This window comes from Helianthus annuus, chromosome 11 (genome assembly GCF_002127325.2).
Source record: "Helianthus annuus cultivar XRQ/B chromosome 11, HanXRQr2.0-SUNRISE, whole genome shotgun sequence".
Taxonomy (NCBI): domain Eukaryota; kingdom Viridiplantae; phylum Streptophyta; class Magnoliopsida; order Asterales; family Asteraceae; genus Helianthus; species Helianthus annuus.
Window position 1 is genome coordinate 3,745,640 of NC_035443.2, and position 14,953 is coordinate 3,760,592.

At 36.7% G+C, this 14,953-nt stretch overlaps 2 protein-coding genes across 2 annotated transcripts; both read right to left on the reverse strand.

Moving 5' to 3' along the window:
* Positions 1-5,207: 5,207 nt before the first annotated feature.
* LOC110889195 (peroxidase 64) lies at positions 5,208-6,773 on the reverse strand. The gene is made up of 4 exons (XM_022136702.2): positions 6,552-6,773; positions 6,269-6,457; positions 6,012-6,174; positions 5,208-5,720 (listed from the first exon to the last, which is right to left on the reverse strand). Exons 1-4 carry the CDS (start codon positions 6,771-6,773, stop codon positions 5,326-5,328), a joined length of 969 nt encoding a protein of 322 aa, XP_021992394.1. The 3' UTR covers positions 5,208-5,325.
* Positions 6,774-9,831: 3,058 nt separating this feature from the next.
* On the reverse strand, positions 9,832-14,675 carry LOC110887546 (peroxidase 64). Its single transcript, XM_022135124.2, has 5 exons — positions 14,454-14,675; positions 14,183-14,365; positions 11,374-11,379; positions 10,518-10,680; positions 9,832-10,226 (listed from the first exon to the last, which is right to left on the reverse strand). Exons 1-5 carry the CDS (start codon positions 14,673-14,675, stop codon positions 9,832-9,834), a joined length of 969 nt encoding a protein of 322 aa, XP_021990816.1.
* Between the last annotated feature and the right edge of the window lie 278 nt (positions 14,676-14,953).

The window sequence follows — 14,953 nt, forward strand, 5'->3', positions numbered from 1 at the left end:
TTTTGATTCGGCTTCTTTTGGGCTTGAGCCGGTGATTTTCCTTTGGGCTTGGTGTGATTTTGCTGTTTTGGCACTGTTGGTAATTTCTTGTTGCCAAATTGTTTTCGAATTTCAGCCTTTGGAATAGGAGGACACTGTGTAACTGTAACACGTGGTCCTGTCTTTCCCAAAAACTTACTTGTCGAATTTTCAAAGACTTTACAGATTAAGGATTGATTAACATTCTTAATGGGAAAATCTTTGTCTGAGTAAATTTTATCATCACCAACAAGAGTGTACAACAAATTCACACACTCCGGCTCTTCTGCAGATGAGGACTCAGTTGCAACAGTCTTAGCGGGTTCTGCAGGGGGATCACATAGAATGTGATTCTCGAGAGGTATGTCCTCATTTTTGGCTACCGCATCAGACTTTGCTGGGATAGCATCATCAGATTCATCATCAGAAGAATCAGCATCCTCGATCACAACTGGAGGATCTTGATTCTGTTCAGCACTTACAAATGTATCTGCTGACACATCTGAATCTGAGGATACTTCTTTTTGGTATCCGAGTCCTGCAGCAAACTCTTTCACATCTAGAGGCACAGATGGTTCAAAGAACACCCTGTCCTCCTCATCCGGCATGGCATCATAATTATGTCTCACTGGAGGTGGACAATTCTTATAGCCTATGCACGTGACGTCCCTTTTCTCCTTTGCAAGTCACTCAAATTCTCATTCACTGTAGTATGTTTGTCTTGCAAGTCAAACAAACTAGCTTGTAAAGCATCATGTTTGCCTTGCAACTCAGACATACTTTTCTCTAAATCAGCACATCTAGCATGCAATCTATCACATTCATCACAAGTAATAACAGTGGGTTCATCGACACATACCTGACTTGATGAACCGTCGACATTAGCCATAAAGGCTGAATGGAGAGAAGACGAAGTATAAGCAGCTTGATCCACCAGAATAGATCTTCTTTGAGTTTCTGCTGCAGCTTCCCCCAAAAGTTCATCAATATCTGCATCGATTGCTGCATTTGATGTCTCACCCACATGATCATCGCCTGAATTGGATGATTCTTCATCAACACTCCTGCTGTACCCAGACGAGTCTTCATCATCAGAAGATTCACCACCATTGGCGGAAGATTCTCCACCACTGGTGTGAACTAACTCCTTCACAACTTGAGCAAAACATGCTGTTCCATCGGGAGCATCACCACCCAACTGGATTGACCAGTCACAACCTTCATCCACCTGAACTGCAAGTGCCCGGTTAGTTTGGTTGTTGACAGGCACCAATGTACGCTCATTGTTTCTGTTCTGCTGGTTGCCTTGGTTTCTGAAGGGGTTTTGATTCCCGTGCTGGGCTGGCTTTGTACATTCCCTCTTAAAGTGACCCCGTTCACCACAGTTGAAGCACTTCACTGCCTGTTTATCGAACCCATACTTGGTGTCTCTCTTACTTTCCAAGCTGGTTCTGCCAGTACTTTCCATCCAATCCTTTGCTCTTCTCACAGCACTAGCAAAGGCCCACTTGATATCCATCAAGTCTATCTCTTCTTTATCAATCTGCCGATAATCTTCTTGTGTCAGATTAATGTTGCCAATCTGACCTTCTATTAATCCACAGTACGCGCTCACTACAGTGTTAAGTAGCTCCATGTGTTCCTTAGCTACTTCTACACTGACTTTAGAGAAGCTCGAAGTGTCGAGCTGTACTGTACTTGGCTTTGATTGCTGACCAGCAGATGATGTTCCTCCATAACACGCACGTTGTTGTTGAGCAGGAGGAGGAGGAGGAGGTGGTTGTATTGGATTTCCATACATGTCTGTGGTGGGAGGTGGCTTAACAGGAACTTGCACCGGATTGCCATACATATCCGTGCTAGTGACAAACGCCGTTTGTAGTGGAGCATGTGGACCGGTTCTTGCAGACGAAGTACTGGAAGTTCCAAAATACATTTCTGGATTTTGTGGCAATGGAACTCTCTTCGCCTTTAATGTTTCCTCCTGATCCTTGTTTTCCAAAAGCTGCATGAAGTCGTTGATATTTGTAGTTTTCAACACTCCGTTATACTTCAGGATTTCCAAGAAACTACTCCATTGGGGAGGCAAAGCATCAGCAAACTTTTTCACCACTTCTGCTTGAGTTGTCGATACACCAAAATTATTCAACTCAGTAAGCAAATGATAAAACCGACTTGTCATGTCTCCCAAAGACTCCTTATCTAAGCACGTGAAACTGTCAAATTCCTTCTTGAGAAGATCATGACGCAATTGGCGTGTTGCTTCATTCCCTACTCCTCTGGTTTTCAAACCGTCCCACAACTTCTTTGTAGTCTTGAAGCTGACAAACTGATGATAAATGTCTTTGCTTAACGCCTGAGTGAGAATGGCGTAGGCTTTCTTTTCCAGATCATATGTTTTCTTTTGATCCTCTGGAAGGTCGGCAAAGGTAGCAGTCGACGAAGCAGCAACCTCTATAGCTTGATCGAAATCTGTGGTGAAACGTATCCACAGCTCTGTATTTTGACCCAGAACATATGTACGGAATCTATCAGCCCAACCCGGATACTCGTTTAAATGCATCAGCTTTGGAGGTCGATTCAAACTTCCTGTTTCGCTTTCGCTCAGTAGAATACTTTGAATACTTGGAGTTTGATTCGAGACTAGCGCCCACTGATTGGCTTGAGAAGATGTTGACACCGGAGACTCGGCCCATGAAGGAGATAGACTTGTACTTGTGTACTTTCCACTATCGGGAGCCGGTGTACCCCACCATGAAGGAGTGGAACCAGAACTGGTATATTTTCCACTGTCTGGAGCCGGATTCCACCAATTCGGATTCATGATTGATAAGAAAAATAAATACTATATGAATATTCCGAAAGATGATGACAGTCGAAAGATCACACACAGCCGAGAGATCCTGGTTCGAAAGATCTGAAAAACAGAAACTTGTTAACTATAAACAGATTACAAACGAAAGATCAACACTTGTTCGAATGATCAACAGTGTTCGAAAGATCACTGTTGACTTTCGAGCAATGGTTTCGAAAGATTCAAAATTTCGAAAGATTCACACTTGAAAGATCCTTATCTTTCGAGATAAATCCTTATCTTTCGAAATAAATCCTTATCTTTCGAACAACTATCTTTCGAAAAGATTCCAGAAACGAAAGATAATGCTTAGACTCCGAAAGACTACTCGAAAGATGCTTATCTATCGAGCTGTCTTTGATCGAAAGATGGTCTTTCGAGGTCGAAGGATATCTTTCGAAAGCTCACTGACACACTGACACTGATGTGAAAGGTTGGTGAAAAGGTGATAGGTTGGTGAAGTCAACTTTCGGCAAAAGGTATGGTCAGACTGTACTTTCCCACCAACTTTGAAAATGTTACCCAAAATGTACACCCTTATCCAGAACCAGTCACCGGAATTACGACCGGAGTTATGGCCGGAAATCACCAAAAGCTTAAAAACAAGTTTTTAAGTTACCCAACCCGCTTATGAACACTCCCGGTAAGTTTAGAACACGTTTTTCAGTTTAAAAATGCAGGAAAACCAACAAAAACGGGTGCTAAACCAAGTGTTCAAACACACCAAGAACTTGAATAAAAACCCGGTTTTAAACAAGGTAAAGAGCCTTAGCTCTGATACCACTTGTAGGTCCCTCTTGGAGGATGACGAACCTAAACCTTGTTATACTAACCCACTAGCAAGTGCGGAATCCAAGCTAGCAAGCAAACCGGGATGAAACAAGCACAAACACAAACACACAAGGTTCACCGATTAACACCACTTGTATTAATACGAATGAAAGGTTCCGGTTACAAGCTCAATGTTCACAAATCAGTTTTGCAAACTCTCTAGTGTGTGTGTGTGTGTTCACAGCAGAATACTCTCTCAAAGTTGTCTGCCTTATCTCTTGTGACTAACTAATGAACACACATTGCATGGGTATGTATATACCCAGCACTGGTTGTCTTGGCCGAAGGATCCGATAGATGGTCGAAGGATCATCTATCGATGACAAACCTGTCGAAGGATCAGCATTCATCTCGAAGGATGATCTGTCGAGCATCCATCGAAGGTTCATCTTTCGAGGAGATCGAAGGATCCACATCATCCTTCGATCTCTTATCCTTCGAGACAGACAACCATATACAAACATTTTCTAACTGTTTGGCCAAGTCAAACCGGAGGATGGTTGACTTGGTCAAACTTACAAGACTAAGGAACATCGTTTACATCGTGACTGAATACAGACAAAGTACAGACACAAGTGCACCAACAAAACCGTTGACTACACAGGAACACTAGCATGTGGAGTAATAGATTCACTAGCAGCTGTAGCATTTAGATGTGGGCCCAATATTGATTGATTAGGCCCAAAATACGTGAGTCTTGAACATGCAGATACCCAAATCAGTCGAAATCCTAGCTTCAAAGAACGCCTCATGCATCCACTAATGATCTTGATGCCAATTACTAGAGTTATGATCTTGATTCGACAAGTCAATCAGAGTGAATCCTTGATTCTCAATGTTCTTCCATAATTGAGAAGCAGAACTAGTTCCTTGTGCAAGATACAACAATGAGGGAGACATATTTGCAGTAAGAAAATCAAAAACATAACCATCGTTCTTATCCCAAATAGCTCATTCTTCATATTCGTCAATGGAATAGTTAAATCGTGATTCCGAAACGTCAATAGACCAAGCGTTTTAAGAATTGTCAATATTTGATGCTTCCGGTTCAGAAAAATTTCATTTCTAATTTGATCAACATGAACTGTGAAACATTACTTAAATTTGTTGGTCTCTCAAAACTATATACCTTTAGGATTAACTCACGATTGAGACGTACCATAAACTTTTTTACTCCTATCCTCCTATAAGTGTGTAGCTTTATCTTATTAAGTTTGCATCACAAAACAATCATTTGTCATCTCTAACACTATGGTTGATGCGTCACGTCTATGTCTTTATGTTTTATAATGATTTTGCACATCATAAAGACATAGCTGTGACCATACGGTTCATGAACAGTGCCCGAACGTTTGGTTCGTTTGCTGTTTGGTCTTGTGTGTTCCGACTTCACTTGTATTTATTTAACAATATCTTCTTAATTTAGCTTTACATCCAAGGCGAAAAAGAAAGTTTGTGGAATATTTTCACTAAAAAATAAATATTATTAGTACCCATTACAAATACAACACCTGACTAAACTTTTGGATCAATAATCCTTCAAACACCAATGAAATCAACAGAAAAAGATAAACATATTTCACCTGAGAACATTTAATTAGTTCTTTTTCCACCCGTTTGGCTTAGTTTACAACTCTACAGTCGAGCCTTACCTCTTGCCCACCACTGATGCTACTCATCTTAATCATGGATTTTACAAATGCTTTCTGGAACTCTTGTTGTGAGCTAGCAAACTTTGAGACCAATGCTTTGGTCTTTGCCGATGTGACCAACGACTGATCGGAAGAGAATATACTCTTGCCTTGGAGAAGTAACTTATAATATCTATTGTCAAAAGTAGTGGGACTCGAATCAAGATTTGCACCGGCATTTTTCGCTGTGTTTTTTGCAGGGCATACACTCTTTAAACTAGCTGCAAATGACGATTCCAGAGTCGGGTCGACACTTTGCTTTGAACTAAAGTTGTGTATCCTGTTCTGAAAGGATGAGCAATGAGCGAACCCAAGTGTATGTCCTCCTACACATTGGTCAGCAAATAATAATCTTTATTTCGTTTGCTTCAAAAAAATTACTACAAGAAAAATAACATTTTGGGTGACACATTTATAAAACGTGTAACAAATCAGTTACTATATGTTTGTAAAATATATTCTTGAAGGATAAGAGTAATCTTTAAAACTATATCTTTTAGCTATAATTATAAGATAAATATTATGACTAAAGAGCAAAAAGTTTTGTTACTTTGTTTAAAATGGAGTCACTAAGAACCCGGATATCTGGAAATTTTAGGTAATATTTGGTCAATTACCTGATAACGCAACTAAATCATCCATGGAAAGACCTCTTTGTGCAAAACTTTGTTGCAATTGGGAAATATTGAATGTTGGAGCTGGTAATTGTCGTGTTTCGGTAGCTTTCGAAACTCTTCCATCCTTTCTTCCTTTTGGCACACCCCATGTTGGCCCTCCGGACTATATTTAAATCAAGTTTAAACTCGAAACGAAATTAAAATCAAATTGTAAAATTTGTAAACTTTTAGTTACTAAAAAAAGATGCTTTACTAACCAAAGTGACTGCATCCCTTGCTGCTAATGCCAAGATATCTGCACAAGAGACAGTTTTAGGACATAAAGCCTCTACTGCTTTCTTGGCATTATCAATAACATAAAATGCATGCAAAGATATGTTTGGAGGTCCATCTTTCTCAGCTTTGTTCTTCCCGGTTGAGTTCAGCAACACCGAACCGTCACACCCCTACAAAGTTTTAAGTTTAGTAATCAACAATTAATCAAAATGATTTACTGTTTTGCATATGACATGTAAGTGGAAGAAGTAGAAGAATAATCACCCTAATGAAGCAATCATGGAAATGCATTCTTAGAAGTGCAGCAGGAACTGTTGGATCATTCAACATTGCTTTCTTGACAACACTTGTAATGGTTGATTCAGCATTGTGGCATGTTTGATCATAGTAATTAGCACTTAGGGTATTAACCAAGTTAAAATGGGCTAATCCAAAGATAGTGAAACTGAAAATAAGGTAAAACATATTGGTGTTCTTGTCTGCCATTGGGAGATGTTTGAAGGTTGATGAAAAAGATTGAGAGGAAAGGTTAGCATTTATACGAGGAAGAAGAAGGCAATGTTAAGAGGTTGATGCATGAAGTTGGAGTTGGCAAAATCAGGTGAGCTGATATCTCTATTATAATGGTGTTTGATAGAAAAGGGGGAGTTGTTAATTGTTTTTGATTTGTAGGATAATGCTTAAATATTCTAGACCCATTTAGAATGCATTACTTAAAATTCTACTGAATATAATACAATTATTGTTATTAATATTTTGATAGCAGACTTGGACTTTTGACCAATTGGCATCCAATATGTTTCCAAACAAATATTCTTTGGTTAAAGTGGTTGAAGTCTTGCACCAATCATAACTAACTCATTGTTATTGTATTGTTTTTGCAACTCTAGATTTTTTCCACCTAATCTACCAAAACACTCCAAAAAAAAAAAAAATAAACAAAGAAAAATGAAAAATCTCGATAGAAAAACTATATTTGAGTGAATTGCATTGCATTTTATAAAAAAATATTGAAATCTTAGTGTTGTGTTCTTTGAGCATGCTTATTAGATTTTACAAACGGCTAAAATTTTGGCTAAAATAATAATCCTTTATCCCTCAAAAAAATAATGGGTCATGTTATGAATTAATGAAACTAGTTGATTTTCCGCCCTCGCGTTACGGCGGAGACCTAATGTCTGCAAAACGCGTGTCAGCAACGGCAAGCAGATATCAAATATCAAAACATAAATAAAAATGACGTGGTAACGATAGTCACTTCTTCCTAAAAAACAATTTTAAATTATCTAATATACAATAATAGGACCCACACGTCTTACATGTTGGAAATTCGGTTGTTTTCAGTTTAGTTATTGCGGTGCTAACACGTTAAAATATGGATGAGCTCGGTACCGGTAACGGCACCGAAAGTACCGATCCGTAAAATCATCGAAATTAGGTACCGGCACCGAAAATGCTCGGTACCATACGGTATGGTATTTGAAAGTAAAAATCAGTAAATACAGGTATGGTGCTAGACCGGTGTCGAACCGAAAGTAACAATTATGAAAACGCCAAAAGGTGGGTACCAAATTGGTACAGAAAATGATTGGTATAGCAATTTGGTACCGATACGATACCGGTTTGATTACAGAATTTTATATGATTTGCTCATCAATAATCTAAATATCCAAGTTAATTTCACATGCTACAATTCATTCATTACAGAAGAAGACAAAAAAGAAAACAAAATAAGTTGTTTTGTATATAAAACATCATTCATTCAAACGAAATACAGTTTACTTACAATGTGTACGAAAAGTAATCTAAATGGTGCAATTACTTGCATTGCTACGTTGCTACAGATCCAAGTTAATTTTACATGCTACAATTTATTCATTATAAAGACAAAAAAGAGAACAAAATAAGTTGTTTTGTATATAAAACCTCATTCAAACGAAATACAGTTTACTTACAGCGTGTATGAAAAGTAATCTAAACGGTGCAATTACTTGTATTGCTACATTGCTATAGGATTTGATGAGCTCGGTACCAACCGGTACCGAAAATACCATTACCGAAAGTCCCTAAAAGTGGGTACCGGTACCGAATATAACTGACACGGTACGGCTCGGTACCAGACCAATATTTGAGGGCAAAAACCGGTGAATACCGGTGCCGAACCGATACCGAAAATGTCAAAAGTCGGTAGTACTAAAAATATACCCAGTTTGATAAATTTGATACCGGTACCTGTACCCGATACCATTTGCTAATCCCCTTGAAGATGTTACTGTTCTTTGGGTTCTAATTTAATCTATAGGTAAATTACTGTTCATTGTGTTCTAAATTTAATTTAAATAAATAATAATAATAATAATAATAATAATAATAATAATAATAATAATAATATAGGTAATTTTGCATTAGATTACATTTTCAGATAAAATTAATCTTGATTTTGAAGAAGAACAAGCTATTAGACCATCTCCGGTGTATAATCAAAATTTTTGCAATAAGTTTTGCCACATCATCTCTTTCCTATTTCTCTTTCTTTATTAAAACCTCATTACTCACAAACTTCATTCTCTCTCTACAAATACATGCACTTAGCCAAGAACATTTCTACCCTCTCTCTACTCTCTTCCCTGACTCATCATCCATGTCACAAATGCACCTCAAATACATTGCATTGCATTGCATTGGGTTTGGTCTACTTCTCTACCTTGATTTCGAAGAACAATAACAAAAGAACTTTGAAATGTGTGCACAGGTGGAACCTTACAAACATGGGAAACTATTCCTTGGAATAAGTCTCACAACCAATCCAAAAGTTAGGAAAACTTATTAATTTCTTATTATGTATCGTCATAACTCTATGCTACTCAAGGAATTTGCAAACGAAAGAGGTAGATTGCAATGTATGTCAAAGGACATCCACTTCCACCTTGTGCAAACACGGCATGCATAGCGTACCTAGTTAGTTTTGGAACCACCACTTCTAGCGTATTAGTTGCTACGAAAATAACAAAGAGAATACAACACATGTGAAAAGTATGGAGGTTTTGGTAGACAAATAAAACTAAGTGTAGAAAACAATTATTCTCTATACCTCTTTACTAATACTGTGGTTGATGTGTCTATACTCTTTATGGTCACATCTATATATTATGATGTACAAAAGTTTATAATTTTTATTCTCCAATAATCTCTTGCTTGTTCCTGCTCAATCAACAATTTCATTGGTTTAGGCCTTAGAAATTTTCACAAACACAGGACAACATGTTTCACCTCCTAAATGTGGTAAGAACAAACTTAATATGTGCATAATGATATAACTTCATAATTTAGCTTTATATCTAAGTCGAAAAAGAAAGCTTGTGGAATATTCTTTAGACAATAACCATTATTATTCCCCAAATACAGTACAAAACATTACTAAACTTATGGATAATGACCCATCAAACTCCAATGGAATCTAACTGAATCAACATAAATGATAAACAAATTTAATTTAAACCAAGAACGTATTACGCCAGCCACCTTCCTTTTCCACCAGTTTGGTTTAGTTTACCACTCTACAGTCGAGCCTTACCTCTTGCCCACCACTGATGCTACTCATCTTAATCATGGATTTCACAAATGCTTTCTGGAACTCTTGTTGTGAGCTAGCAAACTTTGAGACCAATGCTTTGGTCTTTGCCGATGTGACCAACGACTGATCAGAAGAGAATATACTCTTGCCTTGGAGAAGTAACTTATAATATCTATTGTCAAAAGTTGTGGGAGTCGCATCAAGATTTGCACCCGCATTTTTCGCTGTGTTTGTTGCAGGGCATACACTCTTTAAACTGGCTGCAAATGATGATTCCAGAGTCGGGTCGACACTTTGCTTTGAACTAAAGTTGTGTATCCTGTTCTGAAAGGATGAGCAATGAGCGAACCCAAGTGTATGTCCTCCTACACATTGGTCAGCAAATGATAATCTTTATTTCATTTGCTTCAAAAAAATTACTACAAGAAAAATAACATTTTGGGTGACACATTTGTAAAACGTGTAACAAATCAGTTACTATATGTTTGTAAAATATATTCTTGAAGGATAAGAGTAATCTTTAAAACTATATCTTTTAGCTATAATTATAAGATAAATATTATTACTAAAGAGCAAAAAGTTTTGTTACTTTGTTTAAAATGGAGTCACTAAGAACCCGGATATCTGGACATTCTAGGTGATATTTGGTCAATTACCTGATAGTGCAACTAAATCATCTATGGAAAGACCTCTTTGTGCAAAACTTTGTTGCAATTGGGAAATATTGAATGTTGGAGCAGGTAATTGTCGTGTTTCGGTAGCTTTCGAAACTCTTCCATCCTTTCTTCCTTTTGGCACATCCCATGTTGGCCCTCCGGACTATATTCAAATCAAGTTTAAACTCGAAACGAAATTAAAATCAAATTGTAAAATTTGTAAACTTTTAGTTTTTAAAAAAGATGCTTTACTAACCAAAGTGACTGCTGTTGGTCAGTTCTGTTTTAGGCATAAAGGAAAACATGAAAACATACCTGATTGTAGCAGTACAGGCCAACAGAGAATCCAGATGGAGACACAGCAATAAGTTTTGACATGATTGTCATCTTGGTCTGGTTCCTCCTTAGGGTGCAATCTAATGATGGTGATGATAAGAAACCGACAAGGGAATCGGTTATGGAGAGGGAGGCGAGATTGATGTTATGTGCTATTAGGGTTTGTGAAAATATCTAACCCTTTAACCTCCACATTATTCTCCTTATATATGCACCCAGGAGGAAACCCTAATTAGTTAATAAGGGTAATTAGGCCCATCAACAATTACCAACTAATTATTTAATAGGATTGTTATATATTTTGATCCATATAATGTAAATGATTATAATGGCTACTAGATTAAATATAAAATAAATATATTTAATCTTACATTCTCCCACTTAGCCGAGTAATCATTTACTATGAGTGTTAGATAAGCCTGATCAGGAGTTAACACTCATTTTAGCCTTAAACAAGTATTATAGCAGAGAAATACAGCCGTTGAATCATTATGCGACTCAGGACCCCCATTAATCATACTATAGCCTTAATTTAAAACCTAATCGTTATGATCAAAATACGCATAAGCCCTTTGTTTGATTTGTAACTTTATTTGTCTATATGCCATTATACCGGCTTGACATATTCTTAGAGACATACAAAATCAAACTGATGAGGAAAATTAACTAATACTTAGTCATTCATAGTACGATATGCAATTGCGCACGGCCATTAATTAATACCCGTCTATGAGCTCTCTTAATAAGACTTATATAAGGTGAATAACATCTTATTTTCCAATTTCAAACATTTATTTCTATGTAGATATGTTGCTTATCAACACACTCGTTATAATTTGGTATTTTTGAGTGTTATAGTTGATTTATAAGGCATCAAATTGTACAAGTGAAAATCTTAGTATGTAATGTACTGGAAAAATATACTTATTTCCATGTGTAAGCCCTTAACTTTATGGGTCATGGTATTGTACATTGTTATGTATTCACATATACCACTTAGCTTTATAATTTATAATTTTAAATGAAGGCATGCATCTTAGGAGTTCTAGTGATTATTCCACAATTATAGATTAGTCTTAGGAAAGACCTAATCTGGAATAACCTTTTAGTGACAGCACTTATGTTACTGAGTTCTTGATTATCAGAAGAGACATCATGTTTGATTTGTCCTATTCATCATGCTCTACTTTTCTTCTGTAGTGCTTTATCAGAAGAGAGCAATAGGATCATCGTGTCTTAAGAGATAATCAAGGATTTAATTTAAGAGCTAATTTTTATAGAAACTTTAAGCAAAACATATGAGATTTAGGAATTAGAGTGGATGAGATATAGATTTATAGAAGAAAATTATAGTGAGTAAAATTATGGGTACTAAGAATAAGCAGACCAAATGATCATAAAAATTAATTGAGGATCATTAATATAAGGATCATTGTGTGAAGAGGTTGTGATATGTCTATTACTAACATCAAAATAATAGACTACTTAAAGTTCTACTTAAACGAAGACAAAACAGCTTTGGCTAGAAGTGTAATCATTTAAGCATGTGTGCAAAGTGGTTGTAACAAATCAGCTTTGGCCAGAAATTGAGACAATCACTTTAGTTATGCACTTGTTAAGTATGCCATCTATGAAGGAATTAAATCAGCTTTGGCCAGATATTAAGACATTCATGATTATGATGCACACTTAACATAGCTTTCGTAATACTTGAACGATAAGTAGATGCATCAAATCAGCTTTGGCCAGAAGTGACACATCAGAAGCTCATTCAAGTTAAGCCATTTTGGTTTTGTAAAACATTATTTGATCCTCATTAATTAACTAAGTAATTACAAAAACCAATCATTTAATAGCAAACCACCTGTTAGCGCAGAGCCCCGAGCTAAATCTTAGTTCACATTAAACAGCCTAAAATAATGAGGTTTCAAGTGAGATCTCGACTGAGTTATGAGATCTCGAGTCAGTTATGAGGTCTCGAGTCAAGTCTCGACTCAGCTTATAACATTATGAGGTCTCGACTCATTAATGGTCTTGAGTCGCAACCTCAGTGTCTCGAGTCGTAATCATGGTCTCGACTGCTGTGAATTATGAGATCTCGACTCCTTATGAGGTCTCGAGTCGCAACCATGGTCTCGAGTTGTGACCTTTATGGTCTCGAGTCGAGACCTTTGTCTCGAGTTGTACAGATTTAAGCCCTTAGTCGAAACCTCGGTGGTCTCGAGTCCGTGACCTTATGATCTCGAGTCAAAATCGTTGTCTCGAGTTGTAAACATTTGAGAACACTTATGATTTCGAGTAGAGACCTTATGGTCTCGAGTAGAGACCTTATGGTCTTGAGTCGTTAAACAAATGATCTCGAAACTCCCGTTAACAGCTGTTAGTGTGATAAGTTTGAAATTCGAATTTTAAGGGATTTGGTATATTTTATTTCCTGCTTTAAAAGATATTTTATATTTATCCAATAATTTTGAAAATTATATCTAATAACATTAACAGATTTTTCGAAATCTTAAGAGATAAAAGTTAATCAAATACAGGAAAAACACCTTCTAATCCTTAATTCATTCCAAAATAAGGGAATTTATTCGAATTTCACTAAGAACATGAAGAACCCTAATAAATAAAATAATAATTCTGGAACCCGAAACCTGAATTTTAAGGCTTTAAACAGATTTCGGTACAGTTAAGATTTACCATTATGATTCCGACTCATTAAAAAACATTCTTTTTCCTTTCTTTTTCCCGAAACAGAGGACTCAGGTTATGTGACTCGAAACCGGCTTATGAATTTAATTAGGCTTTCAAAATTCCACTTTCCAGATTTCAATCCCAGAATTAATGGATACGAAAACATAACTGATTAATCAACATATGCTCTGATACCACATGTTGGCCAGTTCTGTTTTAGGCATAAAGGAAAACATGAAAACATACCTGATTGCAGCAGTACAGGCCAACAGAGAATCCAGATGGAGACACAGCAATAAGTTTTGACATGATTGTCATCTTGGTCTGGTTCCTCCTTAGGGTGCAATCTAATGATGGTGATGATAAGAAACCGACAAGGGAATCGGTTGTGGAGAGGGAGGCGAGATTGATGTTATGTGCTATTAGGGTTTGTGAAAATATCTAACCCTTTAACCTCCACATTATTCTCCTTATATATGCACCCAGGAGGAAACCCTAATTAATTAATAAGGGTAATTAGGCCCATCAACAATTACCAACTAATTATTTAATAGGATTGTTATATATTTTGATCCGTATAATGTAAATGATTATAATGGCTACTAGATTAAATATAAAATAAATATATTTAATCTTACAACTGCATCCCTTGCTGCTAATGCTAAGATATCTGTACAAGATACAGTTTTAGGACATAAAGCCTCTACTGCTTTCTTGGCATTATCAATAACATAGAATGTGTGCAATGATATGTTAGGAGGTCCATCTTTCTCAGCTTTGTTCTTCCCAGTTGAGTTCAACAACACCGAACCATCGCACCCCTACAAAGTTTTAAGTTTAGTAATCAACAATTAATCAAAATGATTTACTGTTTTGCATATGACATGTAAGTGGAAGAAGAAGAATCACCCTGATGAAGCAATCATGGAAATGCATTCTTAGAAGTGCAGCAGGAACTGTTGGATCATTCAACATAGCTTTCTTGACAACACTTGTAATGGTTGATTCAGCATTGGGGCATGTTTGATCATAGTAACTAGGACTTAGTGTATTAACCAAGTTAAGATGGGCTAATCCTAATATAATGAAACTGAAAATAAGGGAAAACATGTTGGTGTTCTTGGCTGCCATTGGGTGATGTTTGAATGTTGATGAAAAAGATTGAGAGGAAAGTTGGTATTTGTAAGAGGAAGAAGAAGGCAATGTTTAGAGGTTGATGCATGAAGTTGGAGTAGGCAAAATCAGGTGAGCTGATATCTTTATTATATTAATGGTTTTGATAGAAAAGGGGGAGTTGTTAATTGTTTTTGATTAGACCAGATAATGCTTAAAAATTCTGCAGATCTTAAGTTAATTTTTGATCTTTTTTTAGACAAGCAGTGGCGGATCTAAGAACTTTTTTCACTGGG

Excerpts from the sequence above, each read along its gene's own strand:
- LOC110889195 (XM_022136702.2), bottom strand. The coding sequence starts at position 6,773 with ATGGCAGACAAGAACACCAATATGTTTTACCTTATTTTCAGTTTCACT. Across the intron at positions 6,458-6,551 it reads TCCATGATTGCTTCATTAGG|GGGTGTGACGGTTCGGTGTT; the intron begins GTGATTATTCTT and ends AAAACTTTGTAG. Across the intron at positions 6,175-6,268 it reads CAAGGGATGCAGTCACTTTG|TCCGGAGGGCCAACATGGGG; the intron begins GTTAGTAAAGCA and ends ATTTAAATATAG.
- LOC110887546 (XM_022135124.2), bottom strand. The coding sequence starts at position 14,675 with ATGGCAGCCAAGAACACCAACATGTTTTCCCTTATTTTCAGTTTCATT. Across the intron at positions 14,366-14,453 it reads TCCATGATTGCTTCATCAGG|GGGTGCGATGGTTCGGTGTT; the intron begins GTGATTCTTCTT and ends AAAACTTTGTAG. Across the intron at positions 10,227-10,517 it reads TGATTTAGTTGCACTATCAG|GAGGACATACACTTGGGTTC; the intron begins GTAATTGACCAA and ends ACCAATGTGTAG.